This window comes from Gymnodraco acuticeps, unplaced genomic scaffold, assembly GCF_902827175.1.
Source record: "Gymnodraco acuticeps unplaced genomic scaffold, fGymAcu1.1, whole genome shotgun sequence".
NCBI classification, from domain to species: Eukaryota; Metazoa; Chordata; class Actinopteri; order Perciformes; family Bathydraconidae; genus Gymnodraco; species Gymnodraco acuticeps.
Genome location: NW_022990082.1, coordinates 1,496,613 through 1,524,107, shown reverse-complemented (window position 1 = coordinate 1,524,107; position 27,495 = coordinate 1,496,613). Strand labels below are relative to the sequence as shown.

The window sequence follows — 27,495 nt, the reverse complement described above, 5'->3', positions numbered from 1 at the left end:
GCAGAGAGGGGCTGGATTGGTGTGCACTCCCGATGCCCCTTCTTTTTAAAAAGCCTGAGCTCCTGTCTCCAACTCAGCAACTCCCTTCACATGAGCAAGGAGCAGCAGCTCTGCTCCATCACTCACACCTGAAGCGGCTACATCAGCTTTAACTGAAGAATCAACACTTATTGTTATTAAATTAATGTCAAGTCTGTAGAGGATCAGAGAAAAATCAACTGTAACTGAAGGTGTGGTACCATGTTGGAATTAAACAAGGTGGCACTCCTGCTGTCTGTCATGGTTTCAGCTGCTCTGGGCCAAGGTAAGTGAAGATTATTAATTCAATTGTTATTATTGCTTTTTTCAAAAACAATGGATGCCAAAATTGCAGAAACAGCAAAAATACTGTAAATGTCAAATTATCAGGGATTTCATAAAAGAAAAAAGCCCTTTTATAGATGATTTTAGTTTTGAGTTAAGCTATTTTTCATCTCATCAAAAGAGGGCCAGTGCCTGTCTGAGTGCTCACACATGTGCACAACAACAGTAGAGTTGACTTAATTGACGGTATTTCCCTGAGGATGTCAGAGCGGGAGAACTCTGGTGGTGAGCTCATGTGATATTGATAAGGGTGTGTGTGTTTGGCTGTGTGTTATTTTGTAGACCACCTCTGTAGTTCCTAATCTCTTATGTTGTGTGTAACTAGCACATTTCACCGCCCGGCTAATCAAAAACACATGGTGATAGAAGAGGAGGTTAAGTGGAGGAGGTCCCTGTGGTTTAGTTTTATCTTATAAAATGTTCTGCTATTGGCAGTGAAAGTGCTACTGGTATTTGTCTTCAAAATGACCAACTGCGGCACAGTAGCTGCTTCTATCACCAGCAGAAACAGACTTTATGATCTCACATTAAAGTCAAACTAACTCTTACTATCTTCTCAGTTTATTTTTGTTTTACTGTGGTTACCCGTCAGCTAAATACAGACCAATTATGCTCTACCCCTTCCAGATAAAGTAAGTTAGTTTCCCCCCCCCAAATTACCCTCTTATCACCCTATGAAAGCTGGCCCCTCTTCCTGAATGACACCAGCAGCAGCACTGTTCCAAAGCTGTCTCTCTCTGTCCACATTACAGCTGCGCCCCATTTACTTTCTGCCTATTAACTTTTTTTTTAAGAAAGGGAGCTGGCAGTTCACAAAAGCAAACCCACCTTAATAGCTTCCATATCTTGTCAGTCCTCAGAGTCGTGATGTCTGAATGCCTTGCAGAGGCTTTGTGCTATCTCCCATGGAGTGTATAAAAGACAGTTTGGTTAGGAAAGAGGGTCAATGTAAAAATGGTGATTCTGATTGACTGTGAACTCAGTGTTACAGCTGCGAGTGAATGCCTGACCTTAAAATGGATTGTTACACTTTTCGCCCCGCTCCTTAAGCGGTACATCCACAGCTTGCAGTAAGGTGATGCATTTTGTCCTCACTTCACCTTTCAACACAGTGCCAGCAGTCCCTAAATATAAAGAAAGCCTTGGAAACAAGAAGCAATAATCACATACCAAGAGACCCACTCTCCCACCTGCTGGGTTTGTGGTTAGATACATGAGAAAATTGAATAAAAGGAGGGATAAAGAGTGGAGGTGAAATGACTTTACCATCCTTTCCCCTGTAATTTTGGCCTGTATGTCACTCTTTCCTTTTCCCTTTTTGACGGTCACAGCCCCCCTCGCCCTTCAGTCCACCACTGAAGAAATAATGCAGTGATGGAAATTAAATTGACTCAAGTACAGTTCTTAAGATCCATTTTTAAGTTCTGGTACAGTTCATGGTACTTTATTGAGTCTTCCACTCAACCACAGTTCTAAGGAAAATGTGTTACCTTTTTTTTTTTTACTACATTTATTTGATGGATTTGGCAATAATCAGCAAATAACTCCCAGCAGTAGATGAAAATGAATTTTACCAGCTGCAACACTGGAGTATAATTATGCATCAATAATTATAATATAATAATAATAAAGTACATTATTCGGAAGTGGGGGATTCTGCATAGTTTGTACTTTTATTCCTGGTACTCTAAATATATTTTTAATTAATGCTGTCAAAATTATCGCGCTAACGGCGGTAATTAATTTTTTGAATTAATTGCATTAAAAATATTTAACGCATTTAACGCATGTGCAGAATGGCCCGCCCCATACATCCGACCAGTGGCAGCGCCAGGGTATGGCTGGGGTAGGCTACACCCATACCAAGAAATGGCTTAGCCCCACCATGAAAAATGATGTTAAAGTAAGCAAAATAAAGTCCGCCAACTCGCGTCGAGAATTGCACAGACAGCAGTTAGTAAGATTGATTTCAGCAGCCACTTGTCTGGAAATACCGAAGACCAGAAATGGTTTTGAAAACGTTTGTCACGTAGTGATCGTCTTCTCAATAGAACATCTTTGATAATGTCTTCTGGCCAATCAGAATCAAGATAACGGCGTGGTGTTGTTGCAGGAAGTCCCGACGGAGAATACTTTTGCTGTAGTACAGGTAACACATAACTGGTACGCAGGCAGAGTTGGGTGTAACGCGTTACTTTGTAGCGCGTTACTGTAATATTATTACTTGTATCGGTAACGGAGTAGTGTAACGCGCTACTTTTATAATTCAGTAATCACACTACAGTTACTAACATTGCTCCGACACGCGTTACTTCGTTACTTACTAAAATAATTCATAATCAAACCTCAACAAACACCTGCAAAGAACACATGCCAAGGTGAAGCTAACGCACAGCTATTTGTTGTTTGTTGACATCTGTCACTACCCGATCCGTCCCCCTGCCCGATCGGTACTGCGCATGTGCGAGATGGTCCGGAAGTCCGGACGGCAACCCAAGATGGACACTTGACACAGTGGCTTTTGTGGCTCGAGAGAGATGAGTTATTGTTATTACAACGTGACTTCACTATTATTTAACAACTCTTTTGATTGGGTTCTTTTATTTGGGGTTAAGTACATTGTCAGAATAAGTGAGAAATGGATTTAACTTCTGTTAGACAGTAAATATTTATTCAGTATGATAGCTGTCTAACAGAAGTAAATCCATTTCTCACTTATTCTGACAATGTACTTAACCCCAAATAAAAGAACCCAATAAAAAGAGTTGTTAAATAATAGTGAAGTCACGTTGTAATAACAATAACTCATCTCTCTCGAGTTTTCTTTTTGAGCTTTGCTAAAAGCCACTGTGTCAAGTGTCCATCTTGGGTTGCCATCCGGAGTTGTCCAATATGGCGGACCATCTCGCACATGCGCAGTACCCATCGGGCAGGGTGACGGATCGGGTAGTGACAGTGACAATGGCCCAATCCCAAACCACTCCCTCGACCCTACCCCTCCGTGATGGAGTGAACTCCGTCTGTAGCCACACTCCCAGCTCAACGAGGCTCCCTCCTGTCAGATGGAGGGAGTAAATACAGCAGCATCAACTGCGTTGATATGATGAATTGGAAATGGGGGACCCTGATGTAAACAAGACGAAAGTCTTTCTCTGGTCTGCATCCCCTTAACAATTGTATGTTTTGAGCTGTACTGTACTGTACCCAATATACAAGCTGTTAATAAACTTTTCAATCAATCAATCAATCAATCAATCAGCAAGCTTTGGGACGGCCTCCCCTCTCTCCGGCAGAAACAGGAAATGCCGTAACTGTATGTAACAACGGTTTCAAATCAGCACAAAAAGTTTAAATGAATAACTCAAATAAAACTCCAAACATCTTTCATTGTGTTTCAAAGCTCTTTTAGTTTTAAACCTGATGTTTATAAGCTTCTTAGTTTTTGCAACGGTCTTTAAATATACACAACTTTATAATAAAATGCACACATTTACCTTTTTCTAGACTAAACACAGGTATGATCCTAAGTTAAAAACATATGAGGCTATCATGAGGTTGTTAACATCGCAATTTATCAGTGGATGTTTGCTGGAACTAGGCCTACTTGTAAACAGCGTGTTTCCTGACGGACACACACAGCGTGACTCCGGTCAGGTAGAGACCGGTCTCAAGTCAGCACCGCTGCAGACTCGCTGTTTGAGGGCTTGATAGCCCACTCCCTCTCCACACTCGTTGCTTTGGAACATCCCTCAATATGGCGGACCCTCCGCGTGAACGCGCAAACGGAGGGGTAAGGTGTAGGGGGCGGTTTGGGAATGGGCCAATATCTAGTAGTCTGTTCTTCTTCTCTGTTTTCCGGTTGTTGCCTGTTTTGAATGACGAATACACACTACCGCCGCCTGCTGGTAAGGAGAGTTATTGCCACTCACGCATGCGCAGTTCGTACGTGCTCGGCTGAAGTCTTTGCGGTGTGCTCCAGTCTGGTTCCAGTGCAACACATGGCCAACACGCAGGAGAACACGCCGACGCAACAGCGTGAGCAGAGATAGACTGCGCAAAATATACAGATAGCAGGAGACAGAGGACAGCCATGGTCAGATAGGAAAACATTCAGGATCTGGATCAGTATTATGCGACAATGGAAACTGAACTAAAGAGAACATTTGAAACTTTAGCAGTCTGCGTGATCTGCCTGCAGGGAGGGCCGGCCCGGCCCTGCGAGTAAAGTAACGAGTGAAGTAACGAGTTACTTTATGTAGAGAGTAACGAAGTAGTGTAATATATTGCTTTTTTTTAAAAAAGTAATATGTAATATATTTTTTTAGTAACGACACCATCTCTGTAGTGTACGCAGGTTATGTGCGTAATCTGAAATGCGTACCGTCACTTGTGTCACAAAGCGCATTTGCGTACCGACGTACTTGTGAAGCTTTTCCAGAAGGCGGTTAGATCACCGGACGACAGAGTCGGTCTCCGTGTGCACAGACAGGGCTGCTGTTAACGTCGGTCTGTACAACGGAATTGTGCCAAAACTACACCAACATGCTGCGGAGGGAGACTCCCCCCCTTCACTGCAGAACTGCGCTAAAACAGCTGATCACAACGTTCACGCTCTGTGGTCACGAAGTACTCCACTAGCCCCCCCACCCGTCGACTTTCCTGAAGTACTCCCCCGTTGATAGAAACCAACACGTAATGAATTAAGACCCCACGGTTTGATGATTGATAGGTGCTCTCTTTCATTTTGACACACAGAAAAACGTTACAATAAACATGTTAAATGGATATATCCGCCTTCTTTCATTTATCTTTCCATTCCCACAACAATATACATAAAGAAATGGCATATTTTGGACATAGTTCGAATGGTGATTAATCATGATTAATTAATTTTTAAGCTGTGATTAATCTGATTACAATTTGTAATCGTTTGACAGCCCTAATTTTAATACAAAGTAGATAAAAGTTTCACTGCAGGACTTTAAGCCAGGAATTCAGAGTATTCTTTTAGATTGTGACTTTTATTAAGTAAAAGATTAAAAAACGTCTTCACCCCTGACTGTACGTCTCCATCTGTTCCTCTTTTCTTTCTAATATATCTCCCTCAGGAATTTCTAACAAATACTTTTCCCACCTCTCCCCCCTTCTGTCTCTCTATAACTCCATCAGACTCCCTCCTTTTCCTTTCTCCACTTATTTCTCTCCTTAGCCTCCTACACCTAACACTCTCTCCTCGCCTTGTTCTCCGTCATTCTCTCCATACACCTTAGAGTTTACAGATTTACGAGCTGTTTTCCTTTTTAAAGGCTGTTGCTCAATGCCTACTGTAAGTCAACGGGAACACTGTAGCATGATCACCTCTTAGCATAAGTCTTGCTTTCAGCTCCAAGGCTTTTTTCTAAATTACTTTAATCTGCCGTCTCTAACCAAAGGAGATTGAATCTTCTTCGATGGTGCATGAATGTCAGGCTTAGCTAGGTGGTGTATGAGAGCAGCAGCTGGACGGCCGTCGTGAGTCAGACCGAGGGGCTCGTTCTCCAGATGTTGACCACTGTCTGCTCCAAACACAGAGCTGTCTGGCCAGCTGACTTTAATGAATGAGACAGGGATTACAGAGGATCAAAGAAAAATCCGCAAAATTCCCATTATTGACAACCTCCAAGGCATCTTTCTTTTCTTTTATATTTATGCTTGAATGTGAGTGTGCCAAGATATTATTTATTGCAGGGCTAATCAGCTGCTTTCATTTGAGCATGTCCAGTTCCTGGCTCTGTACCTGTGTGCAGGTGCAGAGCTTCATGCAAGGACAGATATTTTTAACGCGGAAATAATTCAACTCTGCCCATCTTTGTTTTTAATAGCATCAGGGGGAAAATGAACAAAGCCGTTTTATACCTTTGCAAATACTCAAATCATGCGGTTGATTTGCATCATTAGTAAATGTCAGGAAGAAAAAAACGATGCTTTTTAATGAGCCGCAGATGTTTTAGGAATCAGACCTGAAAAAAAGTGCTGGACTAAAGAGAGAGATAGATGCAGAGAGGAAAAACAGACTGAAACCACACACCTCAGCTAAGACACTAGCCAAACACATAAACAGCTTCCATATGAGATGGCAAACAGATCATCACACACAAATCACATCACTGCGTCATGTGTGAAATGTTGCTGTTTTTGACTTCATCGTCAGGCACTGAACAACCTCGTTCTCTGAGCAACTTTTTCAAATAGGTTATAATACCGGGAGAGGGGTGTTTTCATGTCTTCTCCTTCTTGTAAAGATCTTGAATATTATAAACAGTACTCAGGCATTGTCCCTCTGCCAATAAACATCTGGCACAACCATGCCGCTCTAATCTGACTGAAACCATTCTAGGGGCAATCGGGTTCATAAAGTCCTGTATTTTCTTCTCTCTTTCTCTCTTCAGTAGCTTTTTATTAGATCCTGGCAAAAGCAGAAAACTCCCACTCAGCAAGTGAAGCAGAGAGAGGCTGTCCTTTGCAAAGGCATGGGGGATTATTAATAGAGGAGCCTCTGTGTACCTTGTCTATAAGTATGCCGACTGTGTTTCAGGATGAACCTCTGTGATGTAAATCGTTAAACCCAAACATATTCCTCTAAAATAAGAACGGCAGTTGTCGCTATAGAGAAGTTAGAAATGACTGCAGTGCTGGATACAAAGTAATCCAGTAGCTATGTTTCACAAATGTGTCTGACAGTGTCAGGTGCTTGCCTTGTGCTATATGTGGATCCGAGATGCTAAGCAGGCCACAGATACAGGTCTCCTCTAAAATGTAGGTGCCACTATGTTGTATCTTGTAACGTTATGAGGCGGGCTGAGGTTTATGATAACCGTCACCTGGCATAGTTCATGTCAGAGGTGAGAGGTGATACAGCTGTATGTGCTGTATTTGACTATATTAGCTGTGAAAAGTCAAAATCGTAAATAGTGTTGTGTGAGCAAAACAAAATAACTAACCCACAGAGGTGATACTGTCCTCTAGTATGACAGCATCTGTTGTTTAAGGGGCCTATTATGCTTTTTGTGGGTTTTACCTTTCCTATAGTGTGTTACATACATCCCATAGTTCACTCCAGAGGGAGTTTCTCTCCCACACACTCCCCACCCTGCCTGAAAAGCCTCCATTTTAGTCCTTTGTTTACCAGAACATACTGAAATCACCTTGTAACACTTGTGCTCCTATTGGTTAGCACTCCAACAAATTGCATGTGATAGGCTAAGGGATGGGACATTTTTAAGCGGTTGACCAATCACAACGGAGCTGGCCAGCTAACCAATCAGAGCAGCCTGTGCCCTTATTTGGTTCATAACCTTAACAACAGGTTAATTATTGTGTCCATAACGATGAGGTCCCCATACCCCACTCAACAAGTGCTCAAAAATGGAATTACAAAATATGTGTTTTCCCCCCCCAGAATGAGACAATGAAGGATTTCTGATCCAATGGTTGGATCAAGTTTAGAGAAAGCTCATGGTTTGGTTTTCAAAACGTACAGAGTGCGCTCCAGTAGCTCACTTATAACTGGTCGCCCATATACTAAGGACTAGCCCTGATGACAAGCAAAACTTTTCTGCATGTCGTCCAACTACTTGAATTATCAATTAAAAGGCAAAAAACGGGCTAAAATAGTCTTGCAAAACAAACAAAGAAGTATTGTATTTGAGTTCGGGAAGCTTGTTGTCATGGTGTTCGGAAGAAACACGTTATTAGGAACGATCGCAGTCATGCTTTTAAAGAAACCACGTGTTGACTTCTAGTTGGAAACTGAAAACAAAATGTGGTCGCCCCTTTATACGACTAATGTTTTGTTAACCTGTTCTTCCGCACCGATCTCCTCCCTGTGCGTCTCTACAACTTCACGACTTCCTTCTTTGCCTACATTGTTTTGGGGGCACTTGCTGAAGTTATTGCAGCCTCTCGTATGAACCTAAACTACAATGTTTACCTGAATCTTACTAAGTTATGTTTGTGCCGAAACCTGACCAAACCTTTACTAAATAATCGTAACATCATACAATTCTAATTTATTTTTCCACAGTGATTTTTAATGTCCTGCTAATCCTGCCAATAGAGGAAGTGACGTCCTCGTGGGCATGGATTAAATATAATAATAATAATAATAAACGATTTATTGGCTGCAACGTTAGCTTTGAAAGTCAAACTTCTTTCGACATCTGTGTCAGCAAAATAAGAAAACAACTCACACACAGAGTACATGAACAAGATATACTGTTCCAGCGGAGCACTTTCAGCTGGATTATTTTAGGAGTTAAAAGGAAATCATAAATTCAAACCTTTATCCCTGGATTGAAAAACTTGCTTCACTTTGAGGTGAATTCCCTCACATACCAGCCATATGAAGCAGTGAACCAATAACATCTCCTGGCTTTTAAAATGCATAAAGTGTTAACATACCTCCGAAATACACAATAAACTCTGAGTCCACCGCGGGAAACAGGCCAGTTCTTACCGGCCACAACTGAGGTCACTTCCCAACATTTTCTTGTGCTGAAACTAATCGGATTTCTTCTATTGCGTTCTGAAACCATTAGACACCTCATAAAGAAACTCACACAATCGTTTGTTATTTTATTTTCCCTCTCAAACATCTTGTATTGATCATCAGGAGCCAAATGGTTGTGCTGTAAATTCCCTCTGTGTTGGGTGTGAGCAAGGAATAAAATATGAGGTAACAGAAGCAGGAAAACAGCTTTATAATTTATTGGAGATACATCAGAGTGGGGAGAGTAACTAATTTACGACAAGGGTGGAAGTCGATGTTAATTATCTGAAGTAAGAGGGTAGTTTGTCTCCCCCTCATCCCTAAGAAAATGTTGTGTCTTCTAAAAGAGAAATAGAAAAACGATTTGATTTGATTTACCAACCTAAATCAGCAGCCAGAGCCACATCTGTCCAGCAGACTGGTGTGAAAGCATTTGCTTCTGTTGATCCAGCTATTCCAGTGTATCAGAGAGTAAAAGCCAATATGGAAACCCATCAATGGTTTTTAAAGCCAGGGGCATAAAACAACTAGCCACTATGAGGGTCAGCTGACTGTCGATACCTCTTAAACTTATGTAATACATTTTTGGACAGTGGATCTTTGTTCTGCAACCCTGCTTTGCTAAATCTATTAGAAGGGTTGAAAAGACATTTAATTTGCTGCCGTGACAATAAAGAGTTGAAGTGAGCCGTAAAACCAGTGGGGACTGGGATCGATACTGGCCTCTGTGCTGCGAGTCTCGGCGATCTCTTTACATTACATTACATTACATGTTAGACGCTTTTATCCAAAGCGACTTACATACTCAATATTGTGGAAAATCCCCACAAGAGCAATTTGGGGTGAAGTGTCTTGCCCAGGGACACAACGACATGCTGACTGCAGTGGGGTTTGAACCTGCTCCCCTGATCCGAACACCAGAGCACTAGTTCACTGCGCCACACACACTTTACGAAGTGCTTGCACATAACACACACACACACACACACACACACACACACACACACACACACACACACACACACACACACACACACACACACACACACACACACACACACACACACACACATACACACACACACACACACACACACACACACACACACACACACACACACACACACACACACACACACACACACACCACACACACACACACACACACACACACACACACACACACACACACACACACACACACACACACACACAGTGACTGACTGAAGCTGCATAAACTACTTTAGTTTCTGTCGCGGATCATGACATGTATTCATCTTCCCGCACAGCCATAGTAAAACTGTGTGTGTGTGTATGTGTGTGTGTGTGTGTGTGTGTGTGTGTGTGTGTGTGTGTGTGTGTGTGTGTGTGTGTGTGTGTGTGTGTGTGTGTGTGTGTGTGTGTGTGTGTAGATGCATGAGTGTGTTCAAGTCATGTGTATACGTTATAATCATTTATAATTAAGATAAAAAGGAAAGCGGCAACACATTGCTGCATAGAAGTGGTTGTGTGTGTGTGTGTGTGTGTGTGTGTGTGTGTGTGTGTGTGTGTGTGTGTGTGTGTGTGTGTGTGTGTGTGTGTGTTCTGCAGTTTAAAGTGAAGTTTTCTGGCTGGGCTGCTGGTGAACAGATGACTGCATGCGCTGATTTGTCACAGCTGGAGCTTGATTAGCATTCTCAACAGCGGCTACTCGTTGATGGATCAAGAGGAGAAAGGAGGACAATAAGCTGAAGGATGGAAAGATGTATGACAAAGAGCAAGAGGGTGATGATGGATGGAGAGGATGTTTCACCGTTTGAATGAAGAAGGGGGTGTCACTGGAAAAGTGAAAGCAGCAGTGAGAAAAATCTTCAGAAAGAGACGGGAAAGGAGCAGATATGGAAGGAGAGGAATTAGAAAGATGAAATATTGTAAGAAAGAAACATGGACAGAAAGAAAAAATAGACAAAAAATCCATCTGTTTCTTGGCCTTTTCCCCCTTATCAGTCATCCCAGAAGGCATAAGGACCTGTGACTAGAATGAACAAATTGAAATAAGAGAAAACAAAATAAAGGGCAGAAACAAATACAAAGCCAGCACATGTCAGGTTATTTGCATGTGCATTCAAATCTTTGAAAAAGCTGCAGTCTTATGGTTTTTAAGACAAAATAAAATGAGCTAAATAAGATTTTTTTACTGAAGCATGTTCATTTGATTAATTTTTGTTTCTTTAAATAACAACCTCTATGCTGACAAAAATGTCATGTTTGATAACATTTCTACATTGAAATACACAGAAAACCCTGACAATCAATTGAATTAGATTACTGGAAGTTGGGTTTCTGAGGGGATAAGGAGTATGTGTGTATTGAAGGACATACACTGTAGGATTGAGTACCCTATTTGCTTGTTGCTTTGTATCCAGATGTTTTTCTTCCTGTTTGCAGGACCTTTGAGGACCAGGAGCCCGTCAGACAGGAGCAGGAGAGCGGCCCTCAACACCTTCACTGACACACAGACGACAGGTACTGAATTCCTCAGCATAAATATTCAGAGCTGGTTGCAAGGCCAGGGTTTTGAACTGTGAAGGTCTCAGGTGTGGCACTGAGAGACAGCCATTAGGCAAATACACACTGTGTGAGATGAAAGGGACAGGTGTGTACCGCTGCTATACAAACCACAGGAGGTTGAGAACTGTAGTTAAACCTGCAGATTTGAGCCGCCTATCAACATGGCCATAAGTTGGAGCCAATGGTTTGATGACTTTATCCATTTTTTTATTTAAGAATAGAGCACCATTATTAGCCTGTCTCCAGATTGTTCTTCCATTAACTGTGCACCCACAGGCCAACAGAACACTTAATTCATCAGGATAATGAATTACTTTGTGAACAAAAGAAACAAGTTTGTTGCTGATGCCTGTTTGGTTTTGAATCGCTCATATTCCTCCTGAGGAAACACTCAGGTTTCAGAACATGCAGCAGACTAAACAAGTAGACAACTTGCCTCATCGGTTAGGCCAGGGGGCTTGGAAAGCACCTGGACAATGTAAAGCTCCCAGGGGTGCATGAAGTCAGCCTCAAATGGGGGTAGCAGACCTCCTCTTAAAGTTTGTAACCCATCCCTTCAGGTTTCCTCCCACTTGCTTTTTCTTGGTTCTGACCCATGTTTCCCCTCAATGTAAGACCAGCTCATATCCCCCTCCCCTATTTCTTCATCATGAGAACTTCTTACTTTCTGACTATTTTCCATTCTAACCCTCTATTCTCTAGTTTTTTTATATCCATGTCTCCCTTCCATGTGTCCCCAGGCGTGACAGAGTGGACGTCTTGGTTCAACATCGACCATCCTGGGGGGAATGGAGACTACGAGCGTCTGGAGGCGATCCGGTTCTATTACAGGGAGAGGGTTTGTGTTCGGCCCGTGGCCATGGAGGCCCGCACCACAGACTGGGTTGCAGCAGCAGAGACAGGGGAAGTGGTCCACTCCAGTCTGGAGAAGGGCTTCTGGTGCATCAACAGAGAACAGCCTCAGGGCCGCGTCTGCTCCAACTACCATGTCCGCTTTCAGTGTCACCCAGGTAGTCTGAAGACAGCAACTTAGGGTTCACTTATATGCACATCCATGCAAGGAAACGCTCATTAGAAACTATTTCCTGATTCACGTAATTGTTAGCTTTTCTCAGATGTTAATCTGTTCTACAATGTGTGTGTTTAGTGCAGAGCTACTGGACTGACTGGAGTGAGTGGGGTCCCTGTTCAACCACGGTCTGTAACGATGTCGGCATCCAGGTCCGCCAGAGGAAATGTGTGAACACGCAGCCCATGCCTCTCCTGTTGGTGCCAGCGTGCCAGGGACACCATTCAGAGAGGAGGGAGTGCTCCAACCCTCCATGTACAGGTGAGATAGATCAGAATGTCAATGAATACTGTATGTGGGGAGATGTCTTTGAATGAACAATCAGGAAGCTGCTCTGCATTTCCCCCAACCCTCCAACCACTCTTATTAAAGGGTTAAGAGGGAGGTGAATAAAATACCCTATTGTTTTATACAGCTGTGTATATGAAATCTATACGGAAAATAAGCTACAATTATGATATGCAGAAATGTCAATTTTGATATTTATATAATTTTTAAATCTGAGACAGCATATTAAAAACTTTACTGACATAACAAATGTCTACATGCACCATTCAAATCTTTACGTTTTTAAGTGTTCTAGTCTTGTAATCAGTTATCTATTTAATCAGCTTTCTTGTTCTTTTTATGCCCACAATACTGTTCAATGGCAGCCTAATTATCCTGTCATGTGGCCTTTAATGGCGGACCTGTGCACAAAAGAGATAACAGCTCCCATTAGACCACTATGTAAGAAGTTTGAATGACAGAAATAATTATATGATTTATCCCAATCTTAAAAGATAATTTGAAACTCACATGATTCCTTGTCTCTATGTGATCAGCCAAGTGGAGCCCGTGGGGTCGATGGGGGATGTGTTCAGTGACCTGTGGTGGGGGTCGCAGGATCAGGAGGAGGACCTGTGCGAGGAGCTCAGTGACGGTTCAGTGTTCTGGACGGCCCGCTGAAATACAGAAGTGTAGAAGGAGTCCATGCCCAGGTACCGCTGAAGAAGTCATGATGTCTTTCTTGCTGTCTTCATCCATCAGTGCTCAAATATCTGTATCTTCTCCCAACAGCCAAATGTCAGCTCCGGTGCACTGAGGGCAGCCCCTCTGAGGACTGCAGCCGGTGCTCCTGTGATAACCACATACTGCAGGGGGAGGTCCATAGTGTGACCGGGGCTCCTGTGGCAGAAGCCTTGGTGGCTCTGGCCAGCAAGCCCACAGTGACCCTAGCCCGCACAGACGCCAACGGTCAGTTCAGGGTCACAGGAATCTGCTCCTCCAGCTCTACCTTGATGTCCATCAGGAAGGATAAGTTTGCTCCGATCACCGTCTCCACCTCAAGCAACACCACAGGGTTGTCTTCGGTACGAGCAGTCCTCAAATCAGCTGGTGAGTGCTCATAAAGAAACAAGTGAAATATAAATACATTATTTATTGATGTTTGGTGCTTTTAATCGATTCAACCTGGATGATTAACTATTAATGGTAATGTGGCAAGCTATTTCTAAAAGGAGCTACTTTCATTTTCAATTAAGGGTTTCCTGATACCTACTTTTAATATTCCCCAAAGCCATTAAATCCTTCAAATATATTCTCAGATAGTAGAAAACCGGAAATTGACAGAGCTCAAACTTAAACAGTCCGGCCCATTGTATGAAGTAATTTGTCTATAGCGCCAACTTGCTGGTTGCGTGGAGACCAAATACAAATAGTCCAGTTCTCCTTTTGTGAAAGTAATACCCTTAACAATCATTTTTCATAAGCACAGGGACCAATTTGAAAGTAAAGTGACACATTTGAGTGAGTTTTATGAGATCTCAAAACTCTGTGGAACCACTCACAAGAGTCAGAGGAAGGTCTTGAGGGTTTGTTTCTTTCCGCTTTCCACAGAAAAGCCATACATCGTGAAGCACCCGGAGGATAAAGTGCGTTATGAGGGAGGACGGGTGATGTTGTGCTGCAAGGCAACGGGATCACCAGCACCTGACAAATACTACTGGTGAGACAAATAATAGATGAAGCACAGAACTAGCTACAGAAGCTACAGAGTGATAACTTTTGCATATTTGTAAGTCTATATTTTGGAGGTCCCTTAACATTTCTATTAAAGGAGCATTAATCAGTAACTTCTCAGATGTTTTGGTCTTTAACCGGTTCTGAGTATATGTCTTGTCAGCTGCTTAATATTTTCATCAGTTAGCAACTTAATACCCTCTGCTGTTTGGTAGTGGGCCAATAGCATGCAACGTTTTTTATCTGAAACTGTTTGGCAGAAAACATCTGCCTTTTCTATCAGAAAAAGCTAATAAAGACCTTGAGACATGACAACAAATATGGTCCCTGACTAGAAAACCAAAACAATGAGCTGAAAGACACTAAATAAAGGCTAAAGGGAACTGCAGAGTCAGGGGAAGTTGTTCCAAGTTATGTGATCTATTTCTAATATAATTATCAATCATTACGAACAAACATCTTTTTTAAAAAGAAATGGAAACAATTATTTTTTTCTTGTCTCTGTAACTATTCTCCAAGGTTCCACAATGGGACTCTGCTGGACAGGAAGGTGTACAAGTATGAAGAGGACCTCGTTCTGTGGGACCTAAAGCCAGAGCAGTCTGGGCTGTACTACTGCAAGACCAGCAGCTCTGCAGGCAGCATCAAGTCCTCTGCAGCCCTCCTCACTGTGATGGGTATATATGTGTATTCTTGGATCTCTTACTGAAAGCAATTGAGTACATCCATCTGTAGACCAGTCCTAATCACACCAATCTGCTGGTTTGAGGTCAGTTTAATGACATATATTAGCGCATGAAATGCTAAAAAGTTGTGGAGAAAAATTAAAATAAACGTTTATTCTCACAGTAAAAAAAAACATAAACGGCACAGTAATGTAATGTAAACCTTAATTCATCATCATCAGCCTGGACAGAAAATAATCGACTATGATGATAGCGGTACACAGGGATTATAGCTAAGCATGGCTGCGGTCCCAGTGCATTTGACAATGACGTGTTGAGTCAAAGTTCTACACAGTTTCAAGTGAAACCACTGACAAAAAGCAAACAACCACAATTTATTTTTAGTGGATAAAAAGCAGCTGCCTCTGGGCTTGAATTCACATTTTAAGAGGAATGTCAGCACTGAGCTCCAACCAAGACATTATTGAGCCATACCCATGCATAAAGAGGATTCAAACAAAACCCCTGTGTCTTACAACCAATGGAGGGTTTGTTAATAGACTGCCTTTCTTCTGAGAAAATAAATCATTACATTCTAAGAAAATAGGAAAATTCAAATATCAGAGCTTGCGCGAATTGGCGGCGCTTATAGCAGTACATTTGTATTATGTTGATTTTGAAGCAGTGGCTTCTTCAACTGCAAAGCTTTATTGTATGAGATGGATCTGTACACTGGAAAACCTCACTGCCAATATCTTTAGAACTTGAGAGATGTAACTCAAGATTGTCTATAAATCCAGTTTTTTTCTCTCTTTCAGATTCAGACAAGTAGGTGATTCCAGATCCTTGTGGGAAAGCAACCCATTGCTTATATCTTTAAGGCACTTGTTAGCTGAGGAACAGATTAACAGACAAGCTTTTATGAAAGAGTGCAAAAGTAATCTATGAAAGTCCACAGACCAATCCCTACACTCCAAAAGCCATTATGGCAAGAGACGCTATATGTGTGCAGGGTAACACCTGCTCCTCAGAGCAGGATGACTCTTATTCCTTTAACACAGTGTGGTTTCTTCTTACATTTTATGTTATTCAGAAGTTGAATTAGATTTCCCATAAAATGTGATAACCACAGTTCTACAGAGTAGAAGTTACATAATCTTTCATCGAAGGAGACTCTCAGTCCTGTTGGTAAAGCCATTAGCAGCACAGTAATAATATTTAAAACGCATCACACTGCTCCATGTGTCTGCAATTATCAACTTACTTGGGAGATTTGGAGGTTAAAAAGGAAACTTGACTTCAAGTTCCACCATTATTGCACATTTAGTATTCTGTCAATGTTTGGCTGAACAAGAAATATTTCTTTCCATCTCCTATCTGGATGGTTGGTAATTACATTTCCTCATCATGTCGTATTACTCTTTCGTAGACATTTAACCGTCCAACTTGGCCACTCACAGGAACTCTGTGCCAGGCCATTTAGACATGGTGTGTGTGTTACAATAAATGATTCATGTTTTTTTTTTAATCAATTTGTGAAACAGGAAGGCAGGAATAATATATTTTATAAACTCAATTGGAAAGTTTGAATTTATTCACTTGTTTTATTCCACTCATGGAGTTATTTTTTCAAATAATAAAAACGGATACGACAAGAGAAAGGATAACTCTAACGGTTACGCTTTTTATGTTTTACAATTTACCTTTTATATTTCTCATGTCAACACCAGCTAATGCAATTTATCTTCCTTTTCTCAGCAAAAGGAAAGCCAGCATGCAATTCCACCCCTGAGAGGCACCTCATCAGACTGCCGATGGACTGTGTTCAACCGGGGACCGACTCCATGCACTTCAACGCTGGCCGTTGCCCTCATAACAAATGTTCTGGCTCCCTGGACTTTGATATGCGCTGCAAAGATGGAACTGGTTTCTGCTGCGGAGTCCAAAATATGGAAAGTCGAATCATTGACTGTGGGAGCTACAGCCTCCCAATCCGGGCTGTGACACAATGCAGCTGTCAGAAATGTTTGCAGCCTACTGTAATAGTCCGTGGCAGAGTGGTCACAGCTGATAATGATGAGCCTCTGCGTTTCGGGCACATCTACATTGGTAAAGAGAGGCTGGGCACCACTGGATTCCAAGGAGGGTTCACTTTGCACATTAATCCTGATACAGAGAGATTGGTGGTGAATTTTGTTGACCCCTCTCAGAATTTCCTTGACACTCCCAAGGTGTTCCTTCTTGATAAGAAAGGTGGGTCCATCTACCATAATGTGAAGGTGATGAGAAAGAAGACACCTATTGATATCAATGCAGGAGAGACCAACTATATTAGTCTAGGGGAAATTGAAGGGGAAGACCCCATTGGTCAGTTAGTTATTCCTCCCAACTCCTTCCACAAGGAAAATGGAGAACTCTATGAGGGAACTGTAAAAGCCAGCGTCACATTCATTGATCCAAGAAATATCACTACGGCAGCCGCAGCCCCCGGCGATCTAAACTTTGTAGATGATGAGGGTGACATGCTCCCTTTGCGGACCTATGGCATGTTCTCTGTGGACTTCAGAGATGAGACCAACAAGGAGGTACTTGGAACTGGAGCTGTTCAAGTTCTTCTCGATACGCAGCATGTCAAAATGGAAGAACACATTCCCAAAATGAAACTGTGGTCTTTAAATACGGACACAGGAGTCTGGGAAGAGGAGAGTGACTTCTCCTACACCACAACAAGTGCTGGTGGTCATGGGCGGAGCAAACGAGAGGACCGCACGTTCCTAATAGGCAACATGGAGATCAGAGAACGTAGACTCTTCAATTTAGACGTGCCAGAAAACCGACGATGCTATGTTAAAGTCCGTGCCTACATGAGTGATAAGTTCTTATCTAGTGAACAGCTTGAGGGTGTTGTGATCACCTTGATAAATTTGGAACCCAAACCTGGATTTTCCTCTAATCCTAGGGCATGGGGTCGTTTTGACAGTGTCATAACTGGAACCAACGGGGCCTGTTTACCAGCTTTCTGTGATGCCCAAAGGCCTGATGCTTACACAGCTTATGTCACAGCAATGATGGGTGGGGAAGAACTGGAGGCAGCTCCTTCCTCACCTAAGATGAATCCAAACATCATTGGAGTGTCTCAGCCATATCTGCATAAAATAGACTACCAGCGGTCAGATCATGAGGATCCAGCTCTGAAGAAAACAGCTTTCAAAATCAATTTGGCAAAGCCTAACCAAAATAATTTTGACGAGACCAATGGGCCAATATATCCATATGTGAATTTAATCGGTTGTGAAAATGCCCCTTTCGATGCAAATCATTTCAGATTCTTTAGAGTGGAAAAGGACAAGTATGAATACAATGTTGTTCCCTTTGAAGAGAATGATTTGACGACCTGGACAGGAGACTACCTCTCATGGTGGCCTAATCCCCAGGAGTTCAGAGCATGCTTCATTAAGGTCAAGATCCATGGACAGAAGGAAGTGATGGTCAGGTCGAAGAATTCGGGAGGAACACACCGAGAAACTAAAGGCAAACTTTATGGAATAAGAGACATCCGCAGCACCCGGGACATGCGAGAGGCCAACACCTCAGCAGCCTGTGTAGAGTTCAAATGCAGCGGCATGCTGTTTGATCAAGATGAGGTAGACAGATCCATCATAACACTCCTCCCACAGGGGAACTGTCGCAGGACGGGCACCAATGGCCTTCTACAAGAGTATCTCATCAAACATCCACCAGTAGCCCACAACAACGAGTCACATGGATTCACCATGCTAGCCCCTTTTGATCCTTTGGGACACAACTATGGCATCTACACAGTCACAGACCAGAACCCAAGGGTGGCCAAAGAGATTGCTATAGGCCGCTGCTTTGATGGCACCTCAGACGGTTTTTCCAGGGAGATGAAGTCAGACTCTGGGGTGGCGTTGACCTTCAGCTGTCCAGAGAGGAAAATTAACAGAGAAAGCCTTTTCCAGCGTCTGCAGACCAACCCGGGTCAGACTCTGTCTCAGATGGCGAGGGACATGAGGGAGTCAGCAGGTCTGCAGGTGCAGGGATTATCCAGCCAGATAGTGGCCTATCCTTCAGAGCAGCGGGGCAGGGCCCAGAGTCGCAGAGTCAGCTCTACAACCAGGAGGAGAGTGTCCACGCAAACACAGCAACGCCAATAGATGTTTCAAGGTCTGTAGGATGAGTTAGGATGAATTCATGTAACTTAACACTGACAATAATACCTGAATGATTTAAATACCGTTTCCTTTTTATTTGTAGGTCTTCTGTCAAGACTCATGACAAGGATGACATCAAATCAAGGATGTCGAAGTTGCCCATCTGTTCATGAGTATGATACTCCTTCATAACTGTGGAGGCATAACACTGAAGCAGACAGCAACTAAGCCAAATGAATGAGATCGATTGAAGATATTGTTTAGACTTACCAGTATACTTACTTGAAGGGATTGGTATATTGTTTCCTCCTCCCTCTTAAAAGACATGCAAATATTTGACTATGTGTTACGCTGTGACTGGCATTTACTTAATAAGCTTTTGTCTGAGTTTATGTATGAAGAAAATAGACTGAAGTTTGGCATTGTTACTTTTATAGATCTCATTTTTAGCATTCCAATTTCTCCATGGCGTTTTGCTGATTTCTCTCAAAGCTTGAGTTTAAACCAAACTGAAAATACTACGTAACGCCCCAAGCACTTCATGAATGGCCATTGCTTTCCATTTAAATGTATTTTCAAGATCAGAAAGGAACCAACTTGAGGCCCTTGTTGTCTGCAGAAGACACCGATTCCTTTTTCTACAAACCAGAAAAAATCTCTCCACCTAAGGGACACATACAGGCATGCCACCCAGGGAACAGAGGATGTTTTCAGTCATGCTTCTTAATGTTTTTCACTAGCATGCTAGATTGCCAACTGTGATTCAGTCAAACGTCCTTTCACACCTACTTAAAATGTGCAAGAACAAGACCATGGCAAAAACAAGCATTTATCTTACTAGAAGCAGGCAGTCTAAAAAAAGCATAGTTGATTTAGAGGTATGACATAATGTACAGTATGTTTGTCCTCTGCACATTACAAAGTAAAACCAAAGAAAATGTTACCTAAATACATATTTCCAAATATACCAGTTTTCAGAAACCATTCGAGAGACTTATTCAGTGTCTAAAGGGAATTTTGTTGTCAGTTAATGCGCTTGTGAGCTGCCTTTGCATCTGTGTGCAAGTGCAATAACTATATAATTTAACTTGAGCGCTCAAATTAGCATGTAACAAACGAGTACAGTACATAAAGAGTGCTGCAGCTAACTGAAACAAGAACTTATTTAGTACGTGAGGCAGATAATGTGGTAAAGGTGTGTGTAGGAGATCTTGTACAGGATTCTTCTGACACAAAATAATTTAACTCTCATGTAATCAGTCTTCAACGCTCTGAACTGCGCAGGACCTATTAACCTTTTTTATACTTTGCTGCATGGCTCAGAAGATTATACAATTCGTACACTACAGCGATCTTTTCAACTACAGAGCAATCTTTCTGGTGGTTAAACTCGGTGAACACTTATTTTCCTTTACAAGACTTATTGTATGATTCTGACAATTAAAGAGTGAACACACTTGTGGACTTAAAGGCCATGTTTTCATAAATCCTGTTAATGAGATATATTGAGACAGAATATTAGATTTAAATAACACAAATAAAGCTATTTACATTGAGGTTGGTGATAGGAAGAAATGTCCCTTTGTCATAAAAGTGCAAAACTTGTTAATGCGCAAAATTGCAACTGCAGACCCATGGGAAAAGGCTCTTCAAGCTGAACTAATTGAAGACCATATGAGGGGGGGAATGGTCCATGGAGAAACCAGGAGAGATTGAATAGTAAACATAAGCCTGCTGTTAATTAAAAAGTAAATTACATATCCTCTTGAGAACTATTAAAACAGTTTGAACCTGACTTTCACAAAGAGAAAAACAAGTTAATTTCCAATGTACAAAGGATAGAGTTAAGTCATCAACAATATACTGAGCCCAAGAGGAGTATGGTCAAACCATTAACTGTACAGGTAACCATTTAAGCTGATTACCTTATCATTCCTTATATGCAACAGACATATTGTTTGTGTGGTGCCATTGTGAAGTTAAATGCAAGAAATTCAAGCCATACACTATATTGTAACCCTACACTTAAACTTGGCCCCATGTCGAAAAAAACAATATTTTTCCATTATGAACTAAGAGCAGCACACTCCAGAAAAACACTCAAGAACAGCTTTAAAGGGTGAAAACATATGGTACCTTGCCATTATCGCTGACCTCTGTAATCACAGGACTGTGGGCCGTCCACGACTCAGATCTCCAGATGAAAACAAACATTTTCCCGAAGCAGGCATAGCATTGACAGCGTACAGAAAAGATGATGATTGAATCCAGGTGTGGGAAGAGATAAGTCCTATAAAAAAAGGAATGGTTGTGTGAGGTCAGCTGAGGAGGCCCAACAGCTGTAGAGCAACTGGAGGAAATGTTAGACCAAAGACATCAAGAGAAAAAATAACAGCAAGATTATCTAGCGATGGATTTAATCATTTTTAGGAAACTGTTTGGTAAAGGGAAAAAAAGAAAGGAAAATATTAGTGGTCTTTGGCCTCCCGGACCATCACTTACAGAATCTTAGGCTTCAAAAGAGGTTGCACATGGAAAAGAGCCGAAAAAAACTTTGACAGGAGAATTGTCTTATTCATGAGGAGAAGCTATCAGGGGAATTTGGAGGACAAGGTAGCAATAATAGGATAAGCTATTATGTAAGGATTTGCATGGGAAAGTTAGCTGAGCTCTCCAAACAGTTACTTTGTCTTCTGGGGATCTTCAAAGGAGATCAAAAGACCTCTGCAATGTTTGGTTTAATGAGTAAAGAAAAAAGTTTCCAAAGTCTTTAGAATCAAGTAGAGAATTGAAGCCTGGTTCCAATAGATAAAACCCCACTGCATAGAAATACAAATGTTTATCTCATCAAATTGGCTAAACTATTGTTACAGATGTAGCCGACAATCAAGTCTATTTATCCCCTCAGACCTACTGGCTAAACTTGGGTTGTTTTTGCAACAACAACACAAAGTGGATTGCTTTTTTAAACCAGAGTTTGCCTCCTTGTCAAAGAATGGGGCTGCATGTAAAGCTAGGCAGCACAATTTAACCTTAGGGCAAATAAATACTCCCCCTCCACCAGAAACCACCAAGATTTTCTCCGTAAATGAAGCATGAACCGATTTATCCATTTTCTATTCTGAACAGTCCAGCTGGTCTCAACCAGACCATAATTTATTCAGGGGGTCTTTCTTAAACCTTTCCACCGCTGTCTGGAGTTTGTGAAGAGTTGTATATTTGTCACTGTGCTCTAGGGAGTAGAAGAATTACATAAATAACTTGTGATAATACTCTGTAAACGCTTAAATATTGCATGTCGATGCATCTTGTTTCTCTCTGAATTAAGTTTTTATTTGTAAATTGTGTATTGTATGAAATCTACTATTATTGTACGAACAAGACTGTAAATAAATAATTTTGTGTAAACATTTTGAACTATTTTCTGTGTAATTTTTAAAGTATATGAACACAATTTAAACGGTTTAATAATTTCACATTTCTGAATGTAAGAAAACAAATTGTTTTCAGTGATGCAAACAATAATTTAATTTGTGATCTAAACAATACATATGAAATGCTGAGCTCTGCAAAAGTCACAACAATAAATATAGTTTGAAACATACGAAACAACAGAACTTTACAGTGCATGTGATAGGTAGTTGAAATAAAATGTGGCTAAAGTAACAATGCAGTCTGCAGACATTTTTTACATATAAACCAGATACATCATTTTCATAAGAAACTAAATGCATTCAAATTAGCTCAGCATATAATAACTTTAAGGAAACATATGGCAACAGATGGTAATGCTGGTTTTCTCAGTAGTACTCACGGAATATCAAGTACTGTGCAGAATCCTGACAATGTTTACTTCGACTTTTCCACTGACTCAAAATAGCTGCATGTCCATTGTGTGTGTCTATTACCCTTCAGGTGATGAGTTATACTGCACACAGAAAAAACACTCCTGCACACTACAGACATTTTTAGCCAATGGAATTATTACTGTAATAAAGTTGCACAGCAAGGATCACAGCAGGGGGGAAAGCATGTGTTGCCTCTGACACCTTCAGGATGGGCCCTGCGCCTCTGCCAGAAAATGGAGCTGACAGAAAACACAGTGAGTGACTGCCCTCACCGCTGGGTAAGAAATGCATCAGTGCACACGCACATTAAGCTAGAAAAAAACATTTCTTTTTGAGACCAATGGTGCATTTAAGGTCATGAACCTTCCTGCGGCGCCTTAACTGTTTCTTTTGAGTCCAATTGCGTCAATAACAGACGAACCTGTCTGTGCACAGGCCAGGAGTGGAGAGAATTGCTGTGTGAGAAGTCTTAACTCCGGGACTGCCATCAAACGTAATTGCAGTGCCCTTCATGTGTGTTTTACTTGCTGGAACTCTATTCGGGTTAAAAAAACGGTCCAAAATCAAATCATTAAAAGAGAGTTTTCTGTTTGGTGACATCACTGGAATACATGTCTACATTTATGCAAAGGCCACAACTCAACAAGTGTGACTGATTGCTTGCAAGTTGAAGCCTCTGGTAATGCTTGTTGAAGACATTGAAGATAATTAATGGTGGGAATAACAATAAGACCTTTTAGTTGGATATTAAAGTCATTACACTTCCACCATGACATGGTTCTACAAATTACTCCACTGTAATTAGTGGAAACTCTTGTATTACTTTTTGAAATGGACTGGCAGTCACTTAAGACTTCAAAATTACATACTACAACTAAAAATTACAATCTACATGTGTTTTTCTCATATAAACCAAGACATTGATGTTCATTTCATACTCATTTGTACTATTCATTTTGTCCACTTGAACTGCATTTACAAATCACTAGATTATCATTGCATTTTGCATATTTTGTATAAATCATATTACCTCTAATATGACTGTAAAGCAAGAATCATTATTTCTGGATGCATGTGAATTCCTCCCCTCATTGCAATTATAGTTAGTTGTCAATTTTCCTTTTGTATTTAAATCAGAAAGGATATTTGGGAGCAAAACAGGGCAGTAATTGCTTGCTAGTAAGCATATAAGACGAGCAATGGATGGACAAGTAGAACATCTAAGAATAAAGATGACTTTTTTTTAAATGTTTTAGCTCAAATGCAAAGACATTAAACTATATCACTCTATATTATTTAAATCAGAAATAATAAGATGATTATCTTAAAGAATCCTACAAAATCTGGTCAATAGGCAAAATAGTTGTTATGCAGTAAAAATGTAATATTACATATGAAAAGTAGACTTTCTGTTTTGAAGTTATATCTGCTACGGTCTGGTGTATTATAAAAGTCTGCAGTGACCTTAGAGCGCTCCATGCTCAGTATCTGTGATGAATCTCTACCTGGAACAGCAGAAAGTACATCTCAGTTTCATGATGTCATGTCCTCTTCAGACAATCCTCTTGATATTGTCCTGAGTTCACAGCAATCAAAGCAGAAACCGTCTGTGAACATGATAGATAAGGCTCAGGAATGTTTCAGATGGCTTGGGTTTGTGGAACAAGTATTAAAAATAGACGGGCCTCACAAAGGGCAGAGGTTTTTCAACTCTTCTGATCCGCAGGAAAAGGCTCTAAGGAGAGACGATTGGCGTGTTTCACGTACACGTTGCCATCCTCCAGCTTGACTTCATACACTTGTTGCTGTAAAAAGAGAGAACACAAAAGGCACATGAGAGGGAATAAACCAATTGTAATTTACTGCGGTATTCATACAGCTGCTAAAAAACCAAGTAAGCTTACAGTGTATGTAATGTCACTTCTGATAAGTTAAAATGGAGCAAACCCTCCTGTGCAAACTCCCAGAATAATTGTTTTTATATTGTTTGACTGGTGACATCACAGTAATGCACTGTACAGGAGAAACAATGGTTTATAAAATTGAACAAGATGTTTATGGAAAGTAAAGCTCTTGTTTGGATTGTTCATGGCAAGCAAACAATAGAAAAGGGGAATAAAAGGGGAACAAAACATTAACTCTGACTCATAGACTTTGATTCCTCATGCTGTGTCAATCAGTGGAACTTTCTACATCTAATACAATCTGCCTACATGTCACTGCAAATGTTCACATTAACTTCCAGGTGCAGTCAGAGAGTGAAGCTTTTGCCTACTGGGCATGTTTTTGGAAGTTTGATGCATATTTGATTCGTGATGATATTTCGGGAATCATTTGGGGTCTAATTAATGTTTGTTCTACTCTAACTCACATTTGAATTATATCTTTCTATTCTGAGCAATGAAATGTAGCTGTTTTGTGAAGAAGTAATACAGCAAGGACATATTTCATCTCTGACCTGTAAGGAGGTCCCAGACTTCCCAGTCCTGAGGTTGAAGTCATAGTCGTGCCAGGGACAGAAGACCTGCAGGACTCCGTCAGCCTCCTCGATGTCCCCCTCACACAGAGGACCGCCTGGGAGAAACAGGAAATTGTTACTCACATGTTCTCGCTTTAAAAAAAACAAAACAAATGGCTTTTGATGTGCACCTTCTGGGAAAATGTGATGGTGAGGCTTGAATAACATGGTGTGAAACTGATAAAGCTATGTGACAGCAGGGGGCTGTCACGGATGATATTTCCGTAGGCTATCAGCTGTGGGAAGAACGAACCATACTCATTTTGTGTAAGAGGTAAACAGTTGTAGTCTGACCCACAGTTGCTACATTCTTTACAATACGCTGAATACCCTTATACAATCACAACAACGTTATATTGTGCATTATTTTTGCCTAGATAGCTAAGGGTTAACATAAGCGACTGATACTGTAGGATGTTTTACCGGAATGTGCACAGCGAGCATCCATGGCGAAAAACTCCCCCTTCACGTAGAAGAGGCAGACATCAGACTTGAAGCCCAGGGAGCAGTACATCAGGCGGCAGCGTTTCTTGGAGAGCCCCTCGACCGGGCCTATGAGTCTCCATGAACCGACTTCCGTGTTCCCCTCTTCATCTCCGGAGCCAGACGCCATGAAAGCACGGCGAAATGAACGGTTGTTTCTAAATTGCGCTACTAAATAGCTGCTTTTTTACTCCGGTTGAAATGCATCTGGCAGTTCGCTGGGTGAACAAATGTCATATTAACCTCCAGGCCGAGCGATGTGACCGTCAGCTATGCGGACTGAGCTTCCTCCATCCGCGCTGCAGAGAGCTGTCTCACCGTCACACCGAGGTGCGCTGGAGCATGGCTGCTCCTCATTTCAGCGACATGAAAGTGATGATTAACAAGCAGCACATTTAATCCCCACACATTTACATTTTTTTGGTTGATCAGTTTCATATATGCTGGTCTAAGAATAATATAAATCACAAGTCGAAAAAGCGTGAAAAAATGGGCCTTTTATGTTGAACCTTAGCTAAAGCCTTAATGTGGGGAATGCTCTCCATAATAAATAGTTTAATTCATCGACTTCAGACAAACCTCTCCTGTTCTTTCATTTGGGTCACACTGTTTTATATTTGAACAATTCAACTCTGCAGAAATGCCAATTTTCTGGGCTTTCCTGGTGGCCCTGTTGGGTTTATTGAGAACACTTTAATACACTATTGGACTTGTTTCCAAACTGTGTGGTAGGCTACATGTGGAAAATCACTTTTCATGTACAGTGCAAATAGTAGGCTACAACACTATTCCTTAATTGTCAGTTACAAAGACTGTTATTGTTCTTTCATGGCAGACCATGATGCTTCAGACAGGTATTTGGCTGATTCCTTCAGGTTTACTTTTCCTAAATGTAATTTATTAACATTATTACAAATTGTTTGTTAGCTCAGTGTCCCTGCCAGTGTTTAGTTCCTGAGGCAGCACTACTTTATCAGAAATAGAGTTGATCGAACGGATAAAACAGAACCTCAGAAAGATCTTAAAACAGTACAACTTCTGACAGTCAGTTTAACCTTAGTAAGAAGTTTTACATTTGTGAGTCGGCCATCTGTCCATGATCATAGAAGCTAAAGGTCTCATAATTATCACCAGTGTATACAACTGACCTTTCCATTGGAATTGGAATTGAGATTTTGAACACCTACAAGTGTGTCCAATTGGCAAGCGGCAAAAAAAAAAAAAATACATAAATGACAATCTGTATTTATTAAACTTTTATTCACTTTGTCTCCAACGCTTTATTGCACCAATTATAAT

The 27,495-nt window shown here is 41.2% G+C and overlaps 2 protein-coding genes across 3 annotated transcripts; one reads left to right on the top strand and one right to left on the bottom strand.

Moving 5' to 3' along the window:
- Window positions 1-72: 72 nt before the first annotated feature.
- cilp2 (cartilage intermediate layer protein 2) lies at window positions 73-22,723 on the top strand. 2 transcript variants are annotated; one of them, XM_034216190.1, is made up of 10 exons: window positions 73-304; window positions 11,318-11,395; window positions 12,181-12,450; window positions 12,588-12,770; window positions 13,334-13,489; window positions 13,569-13,886; window positions 14,388-14,496; window positions 15,030-15,187; window positions 16,934-19,360; window positions 19,451-22,723. In XM_034216190.1, the coding sequence occupies exons 1-9, from the start codon at window positions 241-243 to the stop codon at window positions 19,348-19,350; spliced, it is 3,753 nt and encodes a 1,250-aa protein (XP_034072081.1). In that variant the 5' UTR covers window positions 73-240; the 3' UTR covers window positions 19,351-19,360; window positions 19,451-22,723. The 2 variants fall into 2 exon arrangements, with proteins under 2 accessions (XP_034072081.1, XP_034072082.1); XM_034216191.1 differs by lacking the exons at window positions 73-304; window positions 11,318-11,395 and adding an exon at window positions 11,764-12,050.
- A 124-nt stretch (window positions 22,724-22,847) lies between these two features.
- Window positions 22,848-26,562, bottom strand: si:ch211-212d10.2 (uncharacterized protein LOC557710 homolog). The gene is made up of 3 exons (XM_034216208.1): window positions 26,137-26,562; window positions 25,654-25,769; window positions 22,848-25,000 (listed from the first exon to the last, which is right to left on the bottom strand). The coding sequence occupies exons 1-3, from the start codon at window positions 26,324-26,326 to the stop codon at window positions 24,902-24,904; spliced, it is 405 nt and encodes a 134-aa protein (XP_034072099.1). The 5' UTR covers window positions 26,327-26,562; the 3' UTR covers window positions 22,848-24,901.
- Window positions 26,563-27,495: the final 933 nt, after the last annotated feature.